Here is a 25,097-nt window from a genome sequence, read left to right on the forward strand (position 1 = left end):
TCGACTATCGTTATCGCGCCAATCGCTACCAATCGAGGCTTGGTCATACCAATCTTGGTCGACTCAGCTTGGGCTCGGTTTTGTTTTTATTTAATTAAACTATAATTTAAATATGTAGCTTAAATTGCATCCTTAGTTTAGAATTGTTTGGACGAAACCGCGTAACCTGTAATCACAATTTTGCAGGCCGAAACCCACCCATTCCCGTGAATTCAAACGTTTGATTTCTGTGGCAAGGCGACGTAATTAAGGTGTGGCTAAGCAAGCATCTGCCTAAGCGAAACATCAATTAAGCTTCCGCTGGGCGTTAAGATTGGACCAACATCTTTGGTAATTGGCATCTTTATATCGCGACAACAACTACGTAATACATGTAGTTTTACACGAATTGTTTCGGTGTTATATTCTCATCGCGGCTTACGACCACGCCTAAGTCACACACACACAGGTGTGCCGACACCCAATGGATTACTAATTCAAACTACATGATTGACCATAAAACGCAAGATTTGTTTACTTTAAATTTGTTTATGCCATTATTTGTGCAAAACAAACATATTTGAATTTCTATTTTCAGAAACAATCGTGTACAACAGCAAGATGTGCCTTTAGTTCGCTGTGTGACGACATCTAAAGCTGAGTCCACTCCATTTAAAACAAACCCGAGTATGTTCTCAAAAAGCTGCCTCATGGGCGGCTTTCTAGTGCTCCATATAGTTGGCCTGGCCGCGCCCCAGATACTCGGAGAGCTGCCTACTGTCCAAACGGATCCGGGGCAGCCAGGGCAGCAGCCACAGAGTTATCAACCCACCTACAACAAAGACTACTCGCCGAGGTACAATCCCTTATATACTGGGCAGCAGCAGAGCCCGGAGTCGAACCAGTTTGACAACTCCCTGCTCGAAGGACAGAACCCCGGTACCTATAAGGGGTACTACGATGGCAGAGTGGGAGCTGGAGGACTTGGTGGCAACGTAGTCGGTCCCGGAAATAACATGGGCGCGCTCGGCCCACAGTACGATCCATTTAACCGAAACAGCATTGGCGCGGCGGGAGTCAGTTATCGCGACGCCTACAGTGATGAAGATAACTTCTGTCCGGAGCACTGGGTCTCGTTTAGGCAGACATGTTATCGCTTCATACGGTCGCCCAAACGCAACTGGGCTGAGGCGAAGAAGATCTGCAAGGCCTACAATGCGGATTTGATAAACGTGGACAACGTGGAGAAGCACTCATTTATACTCAAGAATCTCATACTGCAAAATCAACGGCAGAATCGATTCTTTATCTCTGCCCGACAGACAGGCCCCCTAAATTGGGTAAACGACGACAACACCCAGCTAGTGCAGATCGAGGACTCCTTTTCCATGGACGAGCACGTGCCCCTGGAAAACGAGGATCTGCACGATAATCGTTTCCTTGTTCAAAACGACCTGAACAACCGAAATCTCAACAATCCGAACCAGTTCTACAACTCGCTGCCGGGCAGTGTTAATCAGCGGAATCAAAATAACTTACGTGGATTTATTGGTACGTTACGACCACTTAAAATTGTACTTTTCTAATCTTTTTGTCGCCTGCAGGTCCCAACCAGCCGTACGGAGACAACGGATATGTGCGCGATCGCGTTGTCTACGCTTTCTCGAAAAAAAGGGATCGCTGGATGTTTATGCCAGCGTACGAAATTGAGCTAAATCTTTTCATCTGCGAGTCAAAGGTAATCTACAGTCCAGACAATGTTAACATAAAGTTAGATGACAAGCGCCCTTACCACTATGGACTTGATATTAACGACATGGAACGTATTCCACGGGGTCCATACTTCGTAAAGCAGCCAAACGACACGACTTTTGATGTAAACAAGAATCGGTTGATCAACGATGTAACTCTTAGCTGTTTGGCCGGTGGCTTTCCAACCCCCTCGTACTACTGGTACCGCGAAGTATACGTAGATGACACTCTTGAGTACCAGAAAATCGATCCACTGGCGCAGGATCGGTATACAATTTCTGGGGGTAACTTAATTATCTTCGAACCTAAACAAGCATTAGATCAAGGCGCGTATCACTGCGTAGCAGAAAACAAATTTGGACGTATTCGTTCCGAAAGCGCTCATCTAAACTTCGGTTTCATCATGGAGTTTAACCTAAAACGCTCTGCGGAGACGAGCGAGATGAACTGGGGCAAATCGATATTCTGTGACCCACCGCAGCACTATCCCGACGTGCGATATTACTGGGCTCGCGACTATTTCCCCAACTTCGTGGAGGAGGACCAGCGTGTATTCGTTTCCCGTGATGGCGCCCTGTATTTCTCTTTTATAGAAACCGTAGACCGAGCTAACTACTCGTGCACTGTTCAGACCCTTGTGTCGGACACCGGACGCAACGGACCTTTTTTCCCGCTGCGCGTGACTCCCAACAGCAATTACCAGGCACTCATATTCGCCAACACATTCCCCAAAGTCTTTCCGGAGGCGCCAGTGGCAGGTGACGAGATCCGGCTAGAGTGCATGGCCTTCGGTTACCCCATCCCATCGTATAATTGGACTCGACAAGGCCTACCTCTCCAACGCAATGCTTACACTATCAATTATGGACGCGTTTTAATCATCCAAAATGCCACAACTAACGACAACGGCGAGTACTCCTGCACAATTACCAATCCCCGCAAGACGCTGATGAAGAGCATCTATATCAATATCCAAATGCGCCCACAGTTTACAATTCCCCTCAAAGATATGATAAAGGACTATAACAGCGACGTTACTTTTATATGCGAGGCCTTTGCAATTCCGGACGCAAATTACACTTGGTACAAAAATGCCGAACGTCTTGACCCCACAACTATTAATCGTGACCGATACATTATCCAAGACAATGTGCTTACCATTAAGTTCCTCGAAAAGGATAAGGACGAGGCCATGTACCAATGCGGAGCTCAAAATCAACTGAAGACTTCGTTCTCTTCAGCGCAGCTCCGAGTGCTGTCTATGAAACCGTCTTTTAAAAAGCATCCGCTCGAATCTGAGATCTATGCTGTTTACAATGGGAACACTACAATTGTCTGCAACCCGGAAGCTGCTCCACGCCCAAAATTCCAATGGAAAAAAGACGGCCAGCTGTTAGGCTCGGGAGGCCACCGACGCATCCTGCCCAGCGGCACTCTAACCATTGCACCCACATCACGCGATGACGAGGGCGTTTATACATGCATTGCATCTAACCAAGCCGGCACCGATGAGTCCCACGCCCGAGTTATTGTTTTACGTAAGATATTATTAATTTAAAAATGTAGCTTAACGTATTGATATATCGCATAAGTTAAAAAAGTAATGCAATTTTTTTTTCTTCTAAAAAGTAATGCCTCAGTGTAGTTGTACCAGTTACTCGTTGGAAAGTATGTTAAACCGTTTAAAACAGACTATATTGGGAAAGGTTAGTCAGTCAATAACGTCTAGATATGTATTTGCAATTTACCGCTTAAAACTAATATTTTATTGAACAACCAAAAAGTTAACTGAGTAATGGAAATATGATAGTCAAAGCACTAGACAATGTAGAGCAGTGGTGCACACTGGCCTGAGTCGCGAGTCGGGAGTCCTCTGCCGGCGCTCTGCCACATCACCGACACTGTAAACGGTCGTGTGGCTTCGGTCAACGTCTTCGGTGTACCCACCCAAGTTCCTTACAATTCATTGTATTTGTGTGGGCACCACTGATGTAGAGTAAAAGGGAAGATTAGAATCGTCGGAAAGTATATTATATTCTTCATAAGGATCACTACTCAGGGCAAACTGGCCAAGGCCGTCTGTCCCTATAAACACTGATATCTCGTATACTATAAAGGCTAGAAAGGGATTTGGCATGAAGATTCTTGAGGTTCTTGCGCACCGTAAGTTTATTTCACCAGGGTGCCACTCCTGTCAATTACTTTTTTTTTGTGAAAGTGTAAATGACATTTTGTTCTGATTATCAAAACCCAACACCCATCTCGGATACAGCCGATTTGCTGCACGCATATCTTCATCTCCCTTGCACTTACATTAGCTGTATCTTATAATCGGGAACTATAGCGTTATTCTTCTTTGTTTTTAAATATTTTCTTCAACTAATGAATTCAATTACTTGCAGAGGAAATCCGATTTATCGAAACTCCTCCCCAACGCATTGTTTCCAAGGAACATGACTTAATCTTCTTGCATTGCGAGGCCGCCTTTGATGAGCTGCTGGACATAGCTTATGTTTGGAAGCACAACGGCGAAATCCTAAAAAACAACCACGATGGCACCGGAAGAATTGTAAGCAGATTTTTACTAAAACCGTATTCACCGACAATATATGTACCGCAATATCCTCATTTCAGATTGTAGACTGGAACAGATTAACAGTGCATAACACCACCATGCGAGATGCCGGCGACTACGAGTGCGTGGTCAAGTCGGCGGTCAACGAGATAAGTAGTAAGACCAGTGTGTCTATAGAAGGTGCACCTGGCGCACCAGGCGGCGTTCAAGTCATACAGATCAGTAAGACGAAGGCCATTATTGAGTGGGTGGATGGAGCTAACAACGGTCGCCCAATCCGGTACTACAATATCCTAGGCCGCACCAACTGGAATCGCACCTGGGTTAATGTGTCAACCAATGTCCAGGCGCGGGAGGTAGATCGCTACACATCGCGCCAGCAAGCTGAGGTGGTCAATCTTACGCCGTGGTCGGCCTACGAGTTTAGTGTAACCGCCGTAAACGATTTGGGAATTGGTACGCCGTCAGCCCCATCGCCAATATACAGCACATATGAGGATAAGCCTTATATAGCACCAAAGAATGTGGGTGGCGGGGGTGGAAAGATTGGTGACCTTACGATTACCTGGGACCCGCTGTTGCCGCAAGAGCAGCATAGTCACGGTATACATTACAAAGTGTTTTGGAAGCTTAAAGGGGCCATCGAATGGGCATCCGACGAGATAAAAAAGCAGGATCATATGGGCGTAGCTGTCGTTAACATTCCGCTGAACAACTACTATACACAGTACGAGGTCAAGGTGCAGGCCATCAACAGCATTGGCAAAGGACCGGAGAGTGAAGTTGCTGTCATTCACTCTGCCGAGGACATGCCACAGGTGGCTCCCCAGAAGCCCTTTGCGCTTGCCTTTAATTCAACATGCTTTAATGTCACGTGGCAACCGATTGATATGTCCCGTGAAAACATTCGAGGCAAACTCATTGGACACAGAGTAAGGATGCTGTTTTAAAAATGTTTGAATTGTTATTAACTTTTTCGGTTTAGCTTAAATACTGGAAAACTACGCACCAAGAAGAAGATTCAGTTTACTACTTGTCACGTACCACAAGAAATTGGGCACTGATCGTTGGACTGCAGCCAGACACCTACTACTTTGTGAAGGTAATGGCATACAATGCTGCAGGAGAAGGACCCGAAAGCGAACGCTTTGAAGGTGGGTGAAGACATGTGAAAAAATAAAAATACCGTATATTTTCCTTTAAATGATTTTTAGAACGCACATATCGAAAGGCCCCACAAAAGCCACCATCTTCAGTTCATGTATATGGAATAAATCCGTCCACTGTGCGAGTTGTATGGCGCTACGTTTCCCCGTCGCAGGACGAAGAACCAATCGAGGGTTACAAGGTACGCCACCAGGCTTAGCGGCCAAGAAACTCATTATTGACGTATCAAAATTTATAGGTTCGCATTTGGGAAACGGATCAGAACATGATCACAGCCAATAATACCATCGTGCCAATTGGACAGAAACTTGAGTCCTACATCAACACCCTTACGCCCGGAAAGAGCTACAATATGCGAGTCCTCGCGTACAGCAATGGAGGAGACGGTCGCATGTCCAGTCCCACTCTGCGCTTCCAAATGGGCAAGACGACTCGAAATGCCGCAAACACCCGACATGGCCACAACATTAACACGGCACTTATTTTAAGCACATTACTACTTATAACAACTTTTTTCTACACAAGCCACTGAATGCAGCACAAACCAGGATGCGTAAATTAGTAAGTAAGAATAAAACTATACTAAGAAGTGACCTTATATAAGAGTAAGTAGTACAGCGATAAAAAACAAAAGCATTCCATTCGTGCTCCTTTGTAAGCTCCTTACTTTATGTAAAAGCATACCGTCCATTTTAAAGACTTTTTAAAAACAAATAAATTTGTATCTTTCCAAAAGTGTATCTCATTTATATGGCTTTCCGTGCTCAGGGGAGAAATAGTTGAAACCAGGGATCGTAGAGTAAAAGTGTATACTAGAAAGTGTGTAACAGGTAGAAGGAAGCGTTCCCGACTCCATAAAGTATATACAGGGGTGGTCAAAAGTATTTTCACAAAACAAAAGTTAAATAAACTCATAATTTGAACTTACTAATTCTTAACTTTGGCATCAATGGAAAGGTAATTTAAATGCCGATTGAATGATACAATACTTTTCTTTACCTATTCAGTACTTATTGAAAAGGACGAATTTGTGAGAAAATTTACTTTTTAAACTTTTTTCCTCGTCTTGAAAACTTAAATTTTTTATTCAAAAAAAAAATCCAATCCAATTTTTGTGAATTAAGGTGAACAGATTGCTTAAATGTCCATAAGTTGTGATCGACTCAAGATATGATGAGACCTTAAATACAAGTCTGTAGAAGGCCACCTAAGCAATTTACTGGCTCTTGAATACATCTTCAGTCAAAAGAAAAAAATTTTTTTTTTCAAACCGCGATTTCACAATTACCACACGTTACGATCAAAAACTAAGTATGCAGATATGCTTGTATAAGTCTATATTAACATTATTTAATGCCCATAGGCCTGCACCAAAAACACTGTCGAAATTTTTATTATATGGGCATATCCGCCAAATAGTCAACCCGGACCAAAACAAGGAAATCTAAATAATCATCGTATTTTTTTCGTATTTTCGTACATAAATGGCCATATTTTCATAATACAGTGGAGCCATAGCATATTTCATTTGTTTTTTGATGAAATTTCCCTAAAAACTGGAAAAATGTATTTTATTCATTTTTAGCTACTTTTAAAGGCATTTTTATGTTTAATTATTTCGCAAGGAAAACATATGATTTGTTTCCACTTTTTCAAACAAATCTTTTTATTGCAATCTAATAAGAAGATAGAAATGCAAAGAGGGCGAAAAAATGTTCAATTAATTGTTAATAAAACAACATGGAAAAATCGTACGTTCGCGTTCAATAAAAAAAAACAAATGGAGATATTTCCTTGGGAATAGACTCGATAGAAAGCTACATGAATCCATTTTAAAATTAAAGTTATTGCTTTAGAATTTTCCGTCCCAATTCGCAGATTTTGGCATTTTACTAGATTAAGCCTAGTACTTACATCGACGAAAACTGCGAGCTAACCATAGGAGTGAGCGAGAGGCAAACAGGCGGCTAAAGCTTTTCGTCGGGTCTGTTTTTCAGCGCGGTACTCAGATGAGCTAAGGAAATACCAGAACAAATACCAGATTTCGAGAGTGAATTTTCGATGAACGCCGTTAGCCGCGGCCCAAAGAATAAGAAATTTAATCTTTGGCAGTGTTCGTGCAGAAGCGGTAGGGAATTTAAAAATTAAAAATGGAAGAAAAGCACCAAAAACGGCTAAAGGAGGTCAGTGCAGGGGAAAAAGGACGCCTAATCCAAGCTGTTGCCCATTGTTGTGGGACTTGACCGACAGGAAGCAATACCACAACGGGGCAAATCCGCAGAATAGTTGAAGCGCTGGAGGAGATCCACTAGAGAATCCCAGTGGGAAGGAACATGGGACATCGCTCTAACTCCGACGAGCTCTCCATTGAGGAGTCCACCTCCACCAGCTACTTGACAGCTAAAGCGGAGATGGAGGACGCGCCGGCTTTTATAGGGAGGAGAAAATATGGTCGCCCTCTAAGGGACAGATGGAGGAGCCATCACCAGCCATTATTGGCCAGCCTATTGGAACTTGGAGCTGGACTACAGATGGCGCGGGAAAGATGGCGAAGCATCCGTGGAACGAGAAGGAAGCCTTAAACTTCTAATTTACATAAATAAAAACATTCCACTATATGCTGGCTGACCACTTTTTGTGGCCAAAAATCCATTTTTCGAAAGTCGTTAATATTAAAATCTAATGACGTCAAAGTGTTGGAAAAACTTCAAACTTCAATGTTACGTAACAGAAATTTTAACAGAGTCACGATCTGCTAAAATATCGGCTGTTAAAACAGCTGTTCGGTGTCACGAGAGCACGAAAGCTACTTTGTGAAAAAAAGAGTCGGTTTAAAATTATAAAAATAAGGCACCAAACTAAGTTTTTACCAAACAAGTTATAATGGCATCGAAAGATAGCGGCTTGTACTTTATGTTTGTGGTCGTCACAAGTTGGATTTGTTTGTGTTGTCCCTGTAATTGAGTGTTTTTTATAGTCGCTTTACGTGTACAAATTTAAAATAAAAACTAACTTTAAATAGAGATATAAAGTGAGTTTCACCTAGTTTGACCTTAATATTTACATTGTGTTGTCGGTAGTTCAGTTCTTGTTCATATAAATGCTATCCTAAAGTGTACTTTTGCGCACTTTCGTCGCAATTTACCTTTTTAGGTCACAACCTCAGGTTGGACAACTCAGAATTGTTTTGGATTTGGAGTTCTGGACAGACAAAGCGAGAGAAAGAGCAGGCCATCTTAATAGATTTATAGCTTCGATAGCTGGTTCAGATGCTAATGAGGATGGATTGAAAAAACAAACCGAAGAAGATGTTACAATACCATAATATTAATAATTGTTAATATCGAGGGCTTTTAAAGCCCACTTCTTAACATGTGAAAAATGGGCGGCGCCACACCTTTTTTATACGTTCATTATATCGATATAAATCCAAATCAAAAATATACACCTCTATATTAAGTTTTGTTTTTAGGGTAAGTATTTTCTTATCTATTTTTATATTATTTTTTATGATATAAAAAGAAATTTCTCCAAAAAGGGGCGTTGCCACGCCTTTTCCTGTTAATTTGCTAATTATAACCCCAAATATAAGAACCGAACTCAAATATTTGGTTTTGCTTGAAGTTTTTGGCCACAAAATGTGTTCAGCCAGCCTATAGTGCATTCGTTGAACATTTTACTTATTTTTATTTTAATATCTTTGTGCACCAGCAGACTCTTTTTTTTGTAATTGCTCCAATTGATTTATTAGCTCGCTTGCTTATAACTTCTGAGTTAAACCTGGTACTCACATCAATGAAAGCGAGCTAGCCATAGGAGAGAGCGAGATGCAAATAGGCGGTTAACGTTTTCGTCAGGTCAGTTTTTCACTACTCAGGGACAGATAAGGACATACCAAAAAAAAAGTACCAGATTTCGTTAGCCGCCGCGCAATAATAAAGTAATTTTGGCCTGTGTCCGTGTAGGAGCGGTGTGAAAACAAAAAATTAAAAATTGAAAAAAAAACCCAAAAACCACGCCGAAGACGCGTACGTTCTGTGCAGAGGAAAATGTACACCTAATAGACTCTGGACACAGCCGATTAAAATCGCTATTGCAATTTTAAGCGGATTCCTGTTCACATAGAAAATCGTTGAACGGGCAGGTCGCTTAAATTTTGTTGCACCGAAGAAATGCAAAACAACGCAAAACTAAATAGAATGTGTATAATGTTTAAATCGGCAAATTGCTATAAGCAAACTAATCAACGATGACATTTTCATTTAGGCATACGTAGTGAAAGTTCAATATGGCCTATTTTGGGCTAACAGTAACGCCACGAGAATTTTCACAAGTTAGAATAGTTTGGACTGTTTTAAGCAATTATAACACCTTCATTTTTTTTATCAACAATTTTGGAAGGTCAAATGGCTTTTTTTTTCAGGTCTTGCCTGGAAGGACATTAGCTGGAGCTTGGTCATTTCTCAAAAAAAGGCATATCAATATTAATTTATAAGATGAGATCAATTGCTGCGTTCGGATCCGTTGGAAGGCCTTGGGCCTGCACCAACAAAAATTTCATTATAGCGGCGTCATTGCACTTTGAATGCATTTCCTTCTCAAAAACATACCGAAATGCCCAGTACAAAAATCACCTAAGCTCGTAAAAAGAATACTGAATTAAATACTGGAATACTGCATCGATTTGCATGTGCAGTCCCATTTTCCGCTGTAGCGAGTTGTAGGGCTTTTGTCTGTCTCTTTTTTTAGCACTTAGAAATAAGGTTATTATATAAGTGTGAAAACGGTATAATACAAACTGTGGAAGGCCGTGGAACTTAATCCACATGTACTCGATGCTGTCCTTATGAAGCCAACCTGGGAGGAGATACCGGAGGTCATGGACAAAGATTATAAATTATAATTTTGCGGTATCAAATACTTTTAGACATATACAATATATAGAAATTATGTTTAATAATGTTCAGGCTGGCTTGGAATTCCCAGCGGAAAGTAGCAGAAGAGTGGACGTGCTGGAGGAGGTCCACTAGAGAGGTTTAGTAAGAAGGAGCATGTCGAGTGGAACTCAGCTCCCTGCATGAACTTCTTTCCGGACGTGTCCTCGCAAAGTATGTAGGTTCTGGCCAAATAATTTAGTTCCGTAGTACAAATATAAACATCTTTTTAGCAAAACCATCAGTAACACAAGCTCTCCGTTGGGGAGTCGCTGGACTCCAGCACCATCATGTGGGAGAACTTTATTGGAGTCCCGTCCAGGGTGATGCGATAAGTGTTAAGCCCATTTATGTTTATGCCTCATATCGGCACATTGGGAATCGAAGCTGAGCTGAATGGTGCCAAGGTGGAGATGAAACTGACAAAGCTTCTATGGGACGATAAGAAAGCTGATAATTACTAATTTACATATATAAAAACATTCGTTGAACATTTTAATTATTTTTATACACCAGCAGATTCGTCTTCTTTACATTTCTCCAATTGCTTTGTTTGCTTTTTGTCAACAAATCCAGCTGATTGACAGTAAGACCATGCTAGATGCATTGCGGGTTAGCTCTGAAAACGTCGGTCCCACTGAAAGCATACGAATTTTTGACTAGTGAGCTGTTTTTCGATCTGAATACTAGTAATACTGGGTACTGAGTACTACAAAATATTACATTATGCATAGTATGTGTTTTCTTCAACAACATCGATGTTTTTCCCCTCCTGTCATCGAAGTCTTTCCTCGGTCTACTCAAGTACTCTCCGCTTATATTCTATTGGGGCAATCTAAAACCAATAAAATCGTATTTTTCGGGACATGCCTTTGTATGTAATAAGGACTGCAGAAGGTCTATAGAAAATCTGGAAAATGTTGGATGGCAATTAGATGGACATTATACCAACTACAACTATTCGTTGGATGGCGCAAGGTAAATATGCTCTATTAGTCTAATGGATGTGTTTAGTGGAATTGGGCTATAAGCCCAGTTTCAGGAACATCCCCAATGTTATAAGAAAAATAAAGTATCATTTTAGAGCTCAACAAGGTCATACTGCACACTGCGGTATCAGTAAAAGCCAAGACTAGATGCAAACATGTTTTTATAACGCACATCTTGAAAATTGAACTCTTGACCCGCCCAAGCCACACGCACTCCCACAAATAGAACTGGTAGTTAGGTGAGCAACATGGCCAAGGCGAACGGCTGGAATGGCTGCGAAATGGGCGTGCAGGTGAACGGGAGCAGTTCTTCGAAGTACTCCCGCGGCACGGAGCTGCGACGCGTTGAGGACAAAGATATCTACCGGCTGGCCAAAATTCTGGACGAAAACGCTTGCTGGCGCAAGCTTATGTCGATCATACCCAAGAGCATAGATGTGCAGGCTTGCAGCGCCGCCGGATGTCTAAACTTTCCGGTGGCCATCAAAAAAGGATTTAAGTATACTGCGCAGGACGTGTTCCAGATTGACGAGGCCGCAAACCGACTGTCGCCGGACCAGAGCAAGTCCCAGATGATGATCGACGAGTGGAAAACCTCGGGCAAGCTCAACGAACGTCCAACAGTAGGGGTGCTGCTCCAACTGCTGGTGCAGGCTGAGCTCTTCAGCGCTGCGGACTTTGTGGCAGAGGACTTCCTAAATGGTAATTAAGTCTGTATTTCCCCTTAAACGAAAACTGTATTTTCTGGCTGCCTTAGAATCCAAACCTGCGCGCCCGGTGGACGGTCCCGGAGCTATCATTAGCCTGGAGCTGTTGGATGAGGACATGGATGTGGACAACGACGGCCTGAGTCCCAGCTTCCAACCAAGTACTACAGCTCTTGAGGCGGTTGCTCAGGGCAGTGTTGGCCTAAACCTGGACATTTTTGATAAGAACATGGTGGCTAGGGACAAGAGTGTGCCACAGCCATTTGGGGATACCCCTCCTGTAGCCCCACCTCGACGCCCTCCAAGAGCCACTGCAATCCCTGGCTCCGCTGCCCGAACCAGCACTGGATCCTCGACGTTGACCACTCCGAACTTACCCAATCTGACAATTCTCAATCCCAGCGAACAAATGCAGGAACCGGTGCTGCAGCCGCGCCCGCAAAACATCCCCAATCTGTCCATACTCATGGCTAGCTCTAATGACTCAACCACAACATTTTTGGATAACCCACGGAACGCAGCTAGCTCCAATTTACCGCCAAACATACCACGAATCACGCTTTTAATTGACAATTCGGCAGAAGTAAGTCCTCACACAACTCATGGTCCAGAGAAAGCTGCTAAGTCTACAACGCCACCAGCGAACTTAAACAATTTACCAATGATAAGCGCTTTGAATATAACAAATGACAATGGGGAGACCTCGTGCCCAGACAGCAGCAGCACCACCAGCAGTTTGAGCAACGATGATGATGGAGAAGGGGATGTAGAGTACGCGGATGCCTCTTTGCCCAACCTAAGCAACTCAGAGCAGCATAACTCCAACAATGACTCCAGCCTGACAACGGTCACTGGCACCAGCGGTGATAACAGCTTCGAGCTGACCAACGACTCCAGCTCGACTTCAAATGACGACTACGCTTGCAATATTCCAAACCTAAGTGAACTGCAACAGTAGATAAAATCTACGTCCGTCACGAAGTATAATTTCCATGAGCGAGACATTCCGTTTGCCACCTAAGCTTAAGTTATGTTTGTCTAACCCACACACATGTCTTTTTTTGTTTGTCGATTTCGGCATTAGATGTGGACCTAATTAAATGATGCATAATGTGTAAGGGCCTACTAGAATCTAAGATTCAGGGCAAGCTTTCGAATTACTGTTGTTTCGTTGTCCATATCACGAGTACACAGTGCATGACATGTATCCGTTGCGAGAAAGCCATATAAATGTAACCAAATAACAAATTCTACAAAATTTTGTATAACTTACAAAATACTCTTTAATTTTATAGTATATACATACTTTAACAATAAATAGTTTTCATGGACTGCGTTATTTATGTGTAGATTCCTATGGTTAATTCAACTACAAATAGCTGCAGAACTGGAAATCTGCTGTGTTCCGATGAACTAAAGGACATGCATTGGTTCAGCAGAAAACAAGGTATTACTGAAAAGTGAGAAAATTCGAGTCATGGTTCCCCAGCCCAAAACATAAGACCTAAAGCTATGGAAAAAAGGATCCCAAATCGTGTTGTTGTCGGAGGTGCTCTAAAATACATTTTTTGAAAAATCAGCTCAACATAACTCTCAGGGTACTTTGACTTGAAGGTTGACCTACGGTTGATTTGTTTTAATCTTGAAATTGTGGCACATTGTTTGCCACAGAGGATATTCTCCAGAACGGGAGATACCATTACACTATTTTCCTTCTAATGCAGCGGTCGGCACGGAATACAATGACATTTTTTTATTATTTGTGGGAGCAACTTGCAATTGCAAATTTCATTTAACCAACGTGAAAAATTTGACGGCAGCATCATAGCAAAACGAGGAAAAATGTCATGTATTGAAATTGAATACTTTTACTAAACCAACCACTGATTTTTGCAAAGTCGGACTTAGCATTTGGAGGACACACTTATTTTGAATCACTTGCTCAAACTAATTTATACAATTTTTGTATGCTAGTAAAACTAAATTAAAACAAGGAAGAACGCTATAGTCGAGTACCTCGACTATCAGATACCCGTTACTCAGCTAAAGGGACCAAAGGAAAATGGAGATATGCAAGCAGCAAAGCGAGATTAAAATGCGCCACCTACCGGCGGTATACAGAATTAAGCGTTATGGGCGTTAGAGTGGCAAATTTTTTTTGGATCAATCGATAGGTATTGACGAGACCAATGCATTTCAGTTAAAATTTTTTATCTAGCATGAAAATTGTGGGCGTCACAGGTTTTCGCGGTTCGTGGGCGTTAAAGTGGGCGTGGCAAACTTTTTTTTGGGTCAATCGATAGGTATTGATGAGAAGAATACAACTATGTTAACATTTTTATTCTAGCATCAAAACTGTAGGAGCCACAGTTTTGGGCGGTTTGTGGGCGTAAGAGTGGGCGTGGCACATTGCTGAAACAAACTTGCGCTGCGTAAGAAGCTCAGGAATCTGCACGCCAAATCTCAATAGCCAATCGATAGGTATTGATGAGAACATTACATTTCAGTAAAAATTTTTATTCTAGCATCATAACTGTAGGAGCCACAGTTTTGGGCGGTTTGTGGGCGTTAGAATCGGCGTGGCACTCTACTGAAACAAACTTGCGCTGCGTAAGAAGCTCAGGAATCTGCACGCCAAATCTCAATAGCCTAGCTCTCATAGTCCGAGATCTCAGCATTCATCCGGACGGACAGACAGACGGACACACGGACAGACGGACATGGCTAGATTGACTCGGCTAGTGATCCTGATCAAGAATATATATACTTTATGGGGTCGGAAACGCTTCCTTCTGCCTGTTACATACTTTCCGACGAATCTAGTATACCCTTTTACTCTACGAGTAACGGGTATAACTAGCTATTACGAAAAAAGCTAGTAAATTTAAATTTCGTATACTTCTCTAGCAAATAACTTCGATCATGGGAGTGCGATTTCAAAATATTATATGTCCTCGTATATCTTTTTACTTTAAGGTACTGTCAATTGGCAAACGGTTGGATAATTGGACTCTGAGATGTCAGCTCTTTAATACGATGAACTAAAAAAATTGTTTCTCGCAAGTATCTTAAGTTTGATTATTTGGAAAATTGTTTGAGTAGCATCAGTGTGTAAAGGAAGTCCAAATTTGTCTATAAAACGCAATTTTAAAGCTTAACTTTTTTTGGCTGTAAGCTGGTGTAATCTTTTCTATCAAAGTAAAACAAACAAGAACATGTTTTATTTTGAAAAAATTGTAAACGTTACAATTTACTCGATTTTGAGGCGCTACCACAAAATAGTTAATCAAATATTAGTTCAAATTTTGATGATGCACTTACAAATGAACAATAAACATCAAGAAATTTGATAAAAATATTTTTAAACAATTATTTATCATGCTGGCAAACTTAAAGCCGACCGCTGAATGCTTTGCGGAAAGTTTCCGTAAGAGTTTTTCGGAAGTTAACAGAGTAAGAATAGAGGGAAATTTTAGTCCGTACACTTATTTCTAAAGTGAGTCTGGGAATAGGGTAATATTAATCCGTTTAAGTATTTCGGAAGTGAAAACTGGAACATAGGCATTCTTTGGAAAAAGATTATTCCATTTCTGACTGGGAACACATGATTTCGAAATTTGATAAGTAGCCAATCGAATGGTTCCAAGTCATCGATGCTTGCGGATGCACTAAACTATCGATAATCGGTGGTCTGTGTAGCTGAATAACAACAAACGGGCAAATCTTTTGTTGTTTTGTTTTGTCAAGAATCCAAAATTATTCGCAACATGGACGAGTCGGAACTATTGTTTAATCTCTTCTACTTTCTGCTGTGCATGGTCATCATCTACCCCCCAGAGGAGTTTCAGCGCCTAGGCTTCACCATTGAGCAGTTGTTCGCTCGGTTTCTTGGCGAGGAGTATCTAGACTTTGTGGGCTACCACCTGCGACGCACATCGCTAAACCTCTTCGTGCACTCCTGCCTGCCGTTCTCCTACTTTCTTATCCACAGACTGAAGTTCTCCGTCTTCGCCACGCAGGAGCCCCTGGAAGACTCTGATCTCGATCCAGATTTCCCGATGCCCCAGGAAGCGGTGGCCTTCAAGACGCTTACGTGGAAGACCGCCCAGCGGTTCAGTGTACTGGCTGTTCTGGCCGTGCCCGCTCTCATCTTCAACTGGCATCAGCAGAACTGGCGCCGGCACCCGATCAGTAAGGCCCTCTCCAAGTACTCCAACTCGCCAGGCAGCTATAGTGCAGTTGCAAGCGACATTGGCATCGAGTTCCGGCGACCGGAAATTTACAAAAAGAAGCTAAACTCTATAAGCACTGTGATTGCCACCCAGAACTGGATAATCAAAACCACCATGTACAATGTCCACTTTGCTCATCAGAGCAATACGTCGCTCAGCGTAGCTAAGGTCAGTTAAGGGCGATTCCCTAATCGGTGTCGCTAAAATATTTTTTGTTTGCAGGCGGAGACCTACAACATACCCCATCACGACCAGAACGACACTCTGCAGATGATAAGCATCATCGTGCGACCGATGAGACAGGGTGTGAGCGACTTCCACATACGAATTAATGCCTTAGAGTTTAGGAACCTGGAGGACCGCGTGCGGCGGCCCATAGCCATTCCCTCCAACATCCAGTTCCACCGAAATGTAATCGATCGCTTTGTGGACGTGTTCAAGACGCAAGTTGCTCTAAATCCCATATTTCCGGCGGACGCCACTACGGATAAGTGTTTCGCCTGCATGCTAAACGAACCAAACACCAAGATCCAAAAACAATGCGCGGACTTGGACCGGGATGGTGCTCCCCTTGCAGAAGGGGCGTGCTGCTCTAACTGCTACTGCCGCCCCATGTGGTGCGTGGAATGCCTGGCCCGGTGGTTCGCCGCCCGCCAAACCGACGTGGATCGCGAGGTGTGGTTGGAGCAGAAGTGCACCTGCCCCATGTGCCGAGCCAAGTTTTGTGTACTGGATGTCAGCTTTATCACACCCACAACCGACCCGAGAGCCACTCAGTATTACAGACCCGAAGATGTGGCTGATAACATTACGTGATTTCCGACTGTTAAATTTAATTCAATTCAATTAAATTTACAATTAAACGACTCTTTAATCGAACCTGGTTCTTTATTGGTCTGATTTAAATATAATAACTTTCATTACATTAAGCTTAAAAATATGCATATTAATTAGTGCGATTATCACGTTTTAATACTTTAACAATCTAAGCAAGCTAGAATGCAGTATATAATAATTTTACTTAAGTTTATTTCATCTACGCAAAGAGATAATAAGTGATCATGTGCGAAAAATGCCTTACTGAACTTCTAATCAAGATAAAATGAATCAAGCTACGAGAAGTGTAACTTGTCTTCCCTGAGCTGCGTACCCCACCCGTAGTGCAATAAGTCCTCTGTCTTTTCCCTTTTCTTTCTCTTTCTTATCTTTTCAATCTGATAAAATAAAGCGTCATGCTATACCTATATACATGATAAATGTGTTCATTATAAAGGAAATACCCAGGAAATATAGCCGTCGGCTTGACAATGCCACTATTTATAAATTCGTTTCATAAAAACTTTTATAGCTCTGCACTTGGTCACGTTGACTTCTCGCTTGGGTAGCTGGCGTCGTTATCGATCCTGTCGTTGCAGGGGCTGCAGGCTTGGAACATCCGTTGGGCGGACTGCGACATGAGACCTAAAGAAAAAGATTTTAGGCTGGTTAGAGTCTGTCACAAGAAAACTTTAAATTTTTAACAAGTGGGAACTCTAAGTTGTTACCCGTTACGCAGATAACCAATTCAACTTATAAACCGATGGTGCTATATACACATTTTTTGCCATGCCGAAAGACATAGACGAATTGAGTTAAGAAACAAGAAAGGACGCTAGCTTCGGCACGCTGATGTTTCTATACCCTTGCTATATATAGAGCTTTCAAATTTTTGGAAAACTTAAAACCAATTATAAAAACTTTAAGATAATGTTCCATTTCAAATTACTAAATGTGTATGTTTACCGAAAAATAAATTTAACGGTCTATGTATTATTTTGACATTAATTATTCGATCGTTCCTATGGCAGCTATATGTTGAAGTCGTCCGATTTGACTTAAATTTTATTTGAAATTCTTAAATATTTAAAGAATGATATTCCCAAAAGTTAAGGTTAATTTGTCAAAAAACTCCGAAATTCAAATTTTTTTAAATTTAAAAAACTAGTTTTTGATTATTCCTATGGGAGCTATAAGATATAGTTGTCTGATCCGGCTCGTACTACCGGCAATAAAAATAAGAGTTTTGGAAAGGGGTCATCCGGGTAGCTTCAAAACTAAGAGACTAGTTTGCGTAGAAGCGGACAGACGGACATGGCTAGATCGACTCGTGTAGGGATGCTGATCAAGACTATATATACTTAATGGGGTCGCAAACGTTTCGTTCACTGCGTTGCAAACTTCTGACTGAAATCATTATACCCTCTGCAAAGGTTTCTGACTTGTAGCATTAGTAAGCCGAAGTTGATATAACCTTGCATTATTATTTTTATTATATTATTCAACTAAAATCAAACGTATCTTAAAAAAACGTGAATTTGCTAAATTTATAACCGATAGTTATTATAATAGCAATAAAAAATTCGTCCGAATAAAAAAAAATTTGAAATCATAAAGTAACACTCCGGGTGAGCTTAGTTTATTCGGTTGTCCAGACCGAAGAGCATTTATTTCGATAAATTATTCTTTACTAAGCATAAATGACTCATAACTATATTTCATCACTAGTTACATTGCTTTTTGTAAAGCTGTACATTGGCGTAGATCAAAGCCTTTGAAGCGGTTGAAATATAAACGAAGGCGTTGGAAACAAATGTTAAAAAACCCTACGTTTTAAAGGCCAAAAAATTGACTATTATCGTATGTATACCCATTACTTGTAGAGTAATATGGTATATTATATTCGTCGGAAAATATGTTACTGGCAGAAGGAAGCGTTTCCGACCCAATAATGTAGCTGAGTCGATCTAAAAATGTCCGTCAGTTCGATTGAACGCTGATATCACGGAAACTATTAAAACTAAACAGTGTGAAGATTCTAGAGAATCTTGCGCATAGCAAGGGTATTTCAACAGGGTGTCACTCCCACTCTAACGCCCACAAACCGCCCGTATATAATTATGTTAAACAATTTATGAAAGGAAGCTAGCTTTGGCAAGCCGACGTTTACATACCCTTGCGTGGTGTTCGTGTAGGGAAATGTATATATCGAGCCTTCCGGCTTTAAAAAAATTAAAACAGGAAAGAACGCTATAGTCGATGCTGTTATTTGCGTTAGAGTATCCGTGGCAACCTGCTGAAATAAACTTGCATCTATGTACATGCCAAATCCCAACCGGGTAGCTTCTATAGATTCCGAGATCTCAGCGTTTATACGGACAGACGGACATGGTTAGATCGTCTCGGCTAGTGATCCTGATCAAGAATATATGTTTTTTTATTGCGAGTCGGAACGAGCCGGATCGGACAACTCCCATAAGAATGATAAAAAATCGTTTTTAGGAAATGTAAAAAAATTATAGCTTCGGCGTTTTTTTTACATATAAAGTTTAGTGTTTCAAATAAAATTTAAGTCAAATCGGACGACTTCACCATATAGCTGCCATAAGAATGTTCGAAAAATAAGCTTTCTTTCTTGTTTTAAATTTATATTGCAATCCTTTCTATGTAATATTAAATAAAACACCTCCTAACAAGGTAAGGGGTCGTAACTATAGCACCTACAACTTACAATTGTTCTGATATCAAATTTTATGACTAGAAGTGCTTTTAAATTTTAAATTTTAAATAAATAAATGTAAAATAAATTCACTCTTTCCAAAAATTTTAATGTGTTTTGTTGTTTTATTTTTTGGAATGTGATTGAAGTAAACAGAAACTAAAATGTTTACAAAACTATACAATTATTTATTGTATTGTTGTATTGTTTTATTTTTTGAAGAAAAATAGTAACACCCCATTTAAATCGTACCAAACTATTTTTTTCTCCATGTGTTTTGTTGTTTTTCTTAACATAAAATTTTAAATTGTAGAGTGTAAATTGTCTATATTTATAAATAAACTATTTTTTTGGTTATTACCTATATGTTTACAAGTTGGGTCAGATTTTATTAATTAGTTGCCTTTACGAAATTTTTATGTGTTTATCTACATGCCGAGAATATTGCATATCGCACCATATCCTTAAAAGTTGTGTGTTGCTTGTCGCAATCGCGTTACTCCAGTAAAAGAAAAATATTTTAAGAGAGAACTGTTTTTTGGTCGGTTCGGTCTTAGAAAGAAAATTCAAAATTAAGCTCTGAAAAAACAGGTGAGTTTGAGGGCAATGTACGTATTACGTACTACGTAAGCATCAATAAAAATTCGAAAGAGATTTCTATGATACCCTTGATAATACATGGATCTTTCACAAAACTCTGATGTTTTTGTGTTGAGGCTGGTTTTGTTTTCGTTTTAAACTTGTTTATGATCCAATAAAGGCCTTTAAAAAACAAACTCATACAAAAAAGGGGTCTAGGTGTTAAAGTTGTACAGCTATTTCAAAATTATACGACACTTTTTATTAATTTATGGTGTATTTTTCGTTAACATCTTTAACTTGACAATGTTTTCAGCACAAATCATTTGAAACGCAAAAAAATAAAAAATCGGCCTATAATCTAATCTTATCCTCACTTGAGTTGTTCTTACATATAAATCTTTGCAAAATTTCTTATTTAAGGGCAAAGTACACAAATAATTATTTTTTGTTACTGTCCTCTCAAAACCTTAATCTTTTTAAAATGGGGTACCTATTTAATATAATAGACTAATTTACAAGGGTCTTTCGTTACAGCTGCTTTCTGTTTTTTTTATAGCCTAAAGTGGCGATGAAGAAAGTTAAGGAAGTGTAGGGTTGAATGGCATTTTTCAAATAAATTGATATTTTTCAAACGCTTAAAAGCAGAAGGTTGCTGACATCTATAGCTCATGTTCCTCAAAAAGTTCGATGATAAAATTCCAGCGGAGTTAAATACTACAGTTTCTGGCGTAAACCAATATTTTTTCACTTTCAAAAGTTGTAGGGCCTGCTTCAAATCTGGGTTTTAATTGAACAAGTAAGGTTGTTCAAATTTTTGTTCTCAAAAATCAACAAAAATTTATGGTTTTTGATAACTAAAAAGAAAAATACTCAAAGCACCAAGAACAGCTGCTTTATACTTGTATATACCACTGTGGACGGCAGTCCACGTAGTGACGAAGCGCACCAGGAGAGTGGGCAAAGGCGACTACTATATATACACGAAAAAAATGAACATCTACTGTGATGGTCCAATCGTAACGTAAACTAAAAGGATTGCGTAACAAGATTAAAAAAATTAATTGTCTTGTTGTATTCTGAGTCCAAATACGCGTCGAATGACTCCTCATTTGTTACAATCCGATGCTTCGTTCTAGTTATACGCAAACAAATATTTTGGGAAACTTTTTAAAATAAAAATTTTATTTGGATTGTTAGTTTGTCCCCAAAAGTTGTTTGATGGTCCTTGAAATTAAAGATGATGTTAAACAGCTAAATATAAGAAACTTTAGTTATTCCACATTTGGAAAATCTCGCTAGTTTGGTGGGAAAACAACTATAAATAGCCGTACGAAGGTAACTAATGTACGTTGGAAAGGTACTTTGAAATACTGTGTACGTCTTCCTAAAATGATTTGTGTAAATTTATGGAAGTGCACCTATTTAGTCGAATGTATAAAAATTTGATATCAGAAGTTTAGTATGTTGAAGGTGCGATAGTCACGGCCCTTTACCTCGTTAAGAAGTGTGTTTGTTTGATTTATCAGACTTGGTATTGCACAAATTGTTGCTCTGGCACTGATGAAACATATATAAATTAAAAAGGTTTTTTAATTTTTGCCCACCTTTTTAGTCAAAGTAATCTCACTAACAAAATTAATAACATTATTGTAAAGACATTTCGGCACGATAAGAAAAATCGATTACAATTACTTGAAATTTAATCTTATTTTGTTCATAGCCTAAGGTTTTAATAAAGAAATGTTCTTTCTTATATAAAAAAAAAATTTTTTAAGTAAAATTTAAAAGTAAACAAAAATTTAAACAAAGGGAGTGCCTAGACTGTCATATACTTGTTACTCAGCTTACTAATTTAACTCATTGAGTAATGGTTCGATATAAACCACTTTTGGCAAGCCGATAGATATTGACAAATCAAGAAAAATAAAAATTGCACTAAAATTTAGTGATTTATGGGCTTTAGAGTGGGTATTGGCTTCACATGCAGACGGTTCACGACGGAATTCTTTTTGTTGTTAAGACCTACACATTAACCAAACCATCAGTGCATATTGCCAGTCGCTGATATTTACAATGTGCATTTCTCGCATTATAGGCTTTATAAAATTCACCGAAGCGATAATTAAAATGCGCAATAGGCGAAAGGACCGCACCTTTTCGTTGTCCCTTGGAGATCCCAATCCTGCAGAGAAGAGCTTGCCGTCGACCGTGTCCCGCTTCTTGCTCTTCGAACGGAAGCGTCCAGATCGGGAGATTGAGATGTTGCGCCACTGGTGATTGTAATCGCACCGTTTTTCCTCCTCGCTGAGAACACTGTCCAGGTAGTGGATCGTCGGCTCGTGGGCGGCTGTCATCGCGGCAGAGGTGCTGTGGCAAATCAATTGAGTTCGGCTGCGACCTCTGTTTTTTAACTGTTGCTGCTGGTGTGTACGATATTGCTGTTGATAACGGCTAACACAAGATAGCCGAACTCGCACTTCTACTGACTCAGATGGCTTTTGTTGTGATTGCGTTCGTGGCGATCAGAGTCCGAGATGCGGATTCAGACCGGCACTCGTAGTTCCCGTGGAGCGTTTGGTGTGCGACTGCTGCCAAGTTCCCGACGCTGCTGCTACCAACCAAGCTACTCAACGCCGGCGTTGACGACGCACAGTGGCGCACAGTGAGAAAAAACTTAACAAAACCTTGAGCTACTACTACGACAGTAAATATATTCATTAAAAACATGTCACGCAGCTTTAAGTTTTTAATGTAGCCCTTATTCAGGTAAAATGTCTTAGAAGCTTGTAGCTGCCGTTTACCTTGCAACTCAAATTTTGTTCTGAGTCTATATTTCAACGTTTTTTGGGTCCGAATATTAAAAAAAAATTGGCTTCTTGGAAATAAGAGGTAAACGCCATTAGAATGTCGCGAACGTACGTTCGTACGCACTTAGTGCAAATAAAAAAAAGAAAATAAACGTTTTCTGAATCTTTTTTGTGCTATTCGATATCAGCTCTTTGCTAAGTGTAAATGATGGGGTTTATTGAGCTATCATTTTTATAATATTGGCAAAAAACATGCGGTCGCGAACGTACGCAAAATGGAAGTCGACTTGGGCTTAGTCTAGTAAAATGCAAAAATCTGCGAATTGGGACGGACAATTTTAAAGCAATAACTTTACTTAAAAAATGGATTCATGTAGCTTTCTATCGAGTGTGTTCCCAAGGAAATATCTGCATTTGGTTTTTTTTAATTGAATTAAGTACCGGTCCCGAACGTACGATTTTTCCATGTGGTTTTATTAACAGTTAATTGAACATTTTTTCTCGCTCTTTGCGTTTTTATCTTCTTATTAGATTGCAATTAAGCCATTTGGTAGAAAAGGTGCAAACTTTGCTTTCCTTGCGAAATAATTAAACATAAAAATGCCTTTAGAAGTAGCTTAGTGAAATTTCTTCAAGTAAACAAATAAAATATGCTATGGTTCCACTGTATTATGAAAATATGGCCATTTATTTATGAAAATACGCAAAAAATACGATGATTATGAAGATTGTTTTGTTTCGGTCCTGGTTGACCATTTGGCGGATATGCCCATATATCAAAACAAAAATTTGTTTCATACATAACTGAAAGATATTAATTACTCAATAGTTGTTAAAAAAAGGTTAACAAATTGGAATATCAGTCCATATTAATATAAACAAGAAAAAACGCTATAGTCGAACGCACTATTAGATATCCGTTTGTCGGCATGCTTTATTATACCCGTTACTCGTAGAGTAAAAAGGTATACTAGATTCGTCGGAAAGTTGTAACAGGCAGAAGGAAGCGTTTCCAACCCCATAAAGTATATATATTCTTGATCAGGATCACTAGCCGAGTCGATCTAGCCATGTCCGTCTGTCCGTATGAACGCTGAGATCTCGGAAACTATAAGAGCAAGGCTATTGAGATTTGGCGTTCAGATTCCTGAGCTTCTTACGCAGCGCAAGTTTGTTTCAGCAGAGTGCCACGCCCACTCTAACGCCCACAACCCGCCCAAAACTGTGGCTCCTAAAGTTTTGATGCTAGAATAAAAAAAAAGTTTGCCACGCCCACTTTAACGCCCACAAACCGCGAAAACCTGTGACGCCCACATTTTTCATGCTAGATAAAAAATTTTAACTGAAATGTATTGGTCTCGTCCAACCTATCGATTGATAAAAAAAATAATTGCCACGCCTACTCTAACGCCCATAACGCTTAAATCTGTCTACCGCCGGTAGGTGGCGCATTTTAATCTCACTTTACGCTTGCATATCTCCATTTCCCTTTGGTCCCTTTAGCTGAGTAACGGTTATCTGATAGTCGAGGTACTCGACTATAGCGTTCTTCCTTGTTTTTTTGTAACGGTCCTGGGAAAGTTTTCGTCGTATTAAACCGATTGAGCTGAAAAACATTTGCTTTACAACTTTTAAAAGGCGAGCTAGTTTAGCGGGAAAAATGCTAGAAATGGCTAAAAATCGAAAAGCCATCATTTTCTACATTTTTCTCATTCGGCACGCTTTTTTGCTTATGTAGGCACATTGAATTTAAAATATAAAATATATTTTCGTCGTTTGTATGTTAAAGGTGCGATCGTCACTAGTTGTATCCGTTACTCTTAGAGTAAAAGGGTATG

General features: G+C 40.2%; 4 protein-coding genes and 1 long non-coding RNA gene across 6 annotated transcripts; 4 read left to right on the forward strand and 1 right to left on the reverse strand.

Annotated features, from left to right (window-relative positions):
* Positions 1-58: 58 nt before the first annotated feature.
* Cont (Contactin) lies at positions 59-6,213 on the forward strand. Of its 2 annotated transcripts, none has more exons than XM_065867007.2 (8): positions 59-251; positions 578-1,530; positions 1,584-3,269; positions 4,134-4,300; positions 4,366-5,238; positions 5,292-5,460; positions 5,521-5,654; positions 5,712-6,213. In XM_065867007.2, the coding sequence occupies exons 2-8, from the start codon at positions 669-671 to the stop codon at positions 6,003-6,005; spliced, it is 4,185 nt and encodes a 1,394-aa protein (XP_065723079.2). In that variant the 5' UTR covers positions 59-251; positions 578-668; the 3' UTR covers positions 6,006-6,213. The 2 variants fall into 2 exon arrangements, with proteins under 2 accessions (XP_065723079.2, XP_016932327.4); XM_017076838.4 differs by having other exon boundaries at positions 60-330.
* Positions 6,214-10,322: 4,109 nt separating this feature from the next.
* LOC136117062 (uncharacterized) lies at positions 10,323-10,916 on the forward strand. Its single transcript, XR_010654278.2, has 3 exons — positions 10,323-10,383; positions 10,441-10,581; positions 10,641-10,916. It is a non-coding gene; the product is annotated as an uncharacterized lncRNA (long non-coding RNA).
* Positions 10,917-11,502: 586 nt separating this feature from the next.
* tub (interleukin 1 receptor associated kinase 4 tube) lies at positions 11,503-13,442 on the forward strand. The gene is made up of 2 exons (XM_017076767.4): positions 11,503-12,098; positions 12,154-13,442. Exons 1-2 carry the CDS (start codon positions 11,645-11,647, stop codon positions 13,059-13,061), a joined length of 1,362 nt encoding a protein of 453 aa, XP_016932256.3. The 5' UTR covers positions 11,503-11,644; the 3' UTR covers positions 13,062-13,442.
* Positions 13,443-15,771: 2,329 nt separating this feature from the next.
* LOC118878153 (E3 ubiquitin-protein ligase TM129) lies at positions 15,772-17,583 on the forward strand. The gene is made up of 2 exons (XM_036819806.3): positions 15,772-16,503; positions 16,558-17,583. Exons 1-2 carry the CDS (start codon positions 15,871-15,873, stop codon positions 17,149-17,151), a joined length of 1,227 nt encoding a protein of 408 aa, XP_036675701.2. The 5' UTR covers positions 15,772-15,870; the 3' UTR covers positions 17,152-17,583.
* On the reverse strand, positions 17,205-23,041 carry LOC108011663 (uncharacterized). Its single transcript, XM_017076860.4, has 2 exons — positions 22,606-23,041; positions 17,205-17,796 (listed from the first exon to the last, which is right to left on the reverse strand). The coding sequence occupies exons 1-2, from the start codon at positions 22,804-22,806 to the stop codon at positions 17,653-17,655; spliced, it is 345 nt and encodes a 114-aa protein (XP_016932349.1). The 5' UTR covers positions 22,807-23,041; the 3' UTR covers positions 17,205-17,652.
* Positions 23,042-25,097: the final 2,056 nt, after the last annotated feature.

The sequence above is a fragment of the Drosophila suzukii genome, chromosome 3 (assembly GCF_043229965.1).
Source record: "Drosophila suzukii chromosome 3, CBGP_Dsuzu_IsoJpt1.0, whole genome shotgun sequence".
Taxonomy (NCBI): domain Eukaryota; kingdom Metazoa; phylum Arthropoda; class Insecta; order Diptera; family Drosophilidae; genus Drosophila; species Drosophila suzukii.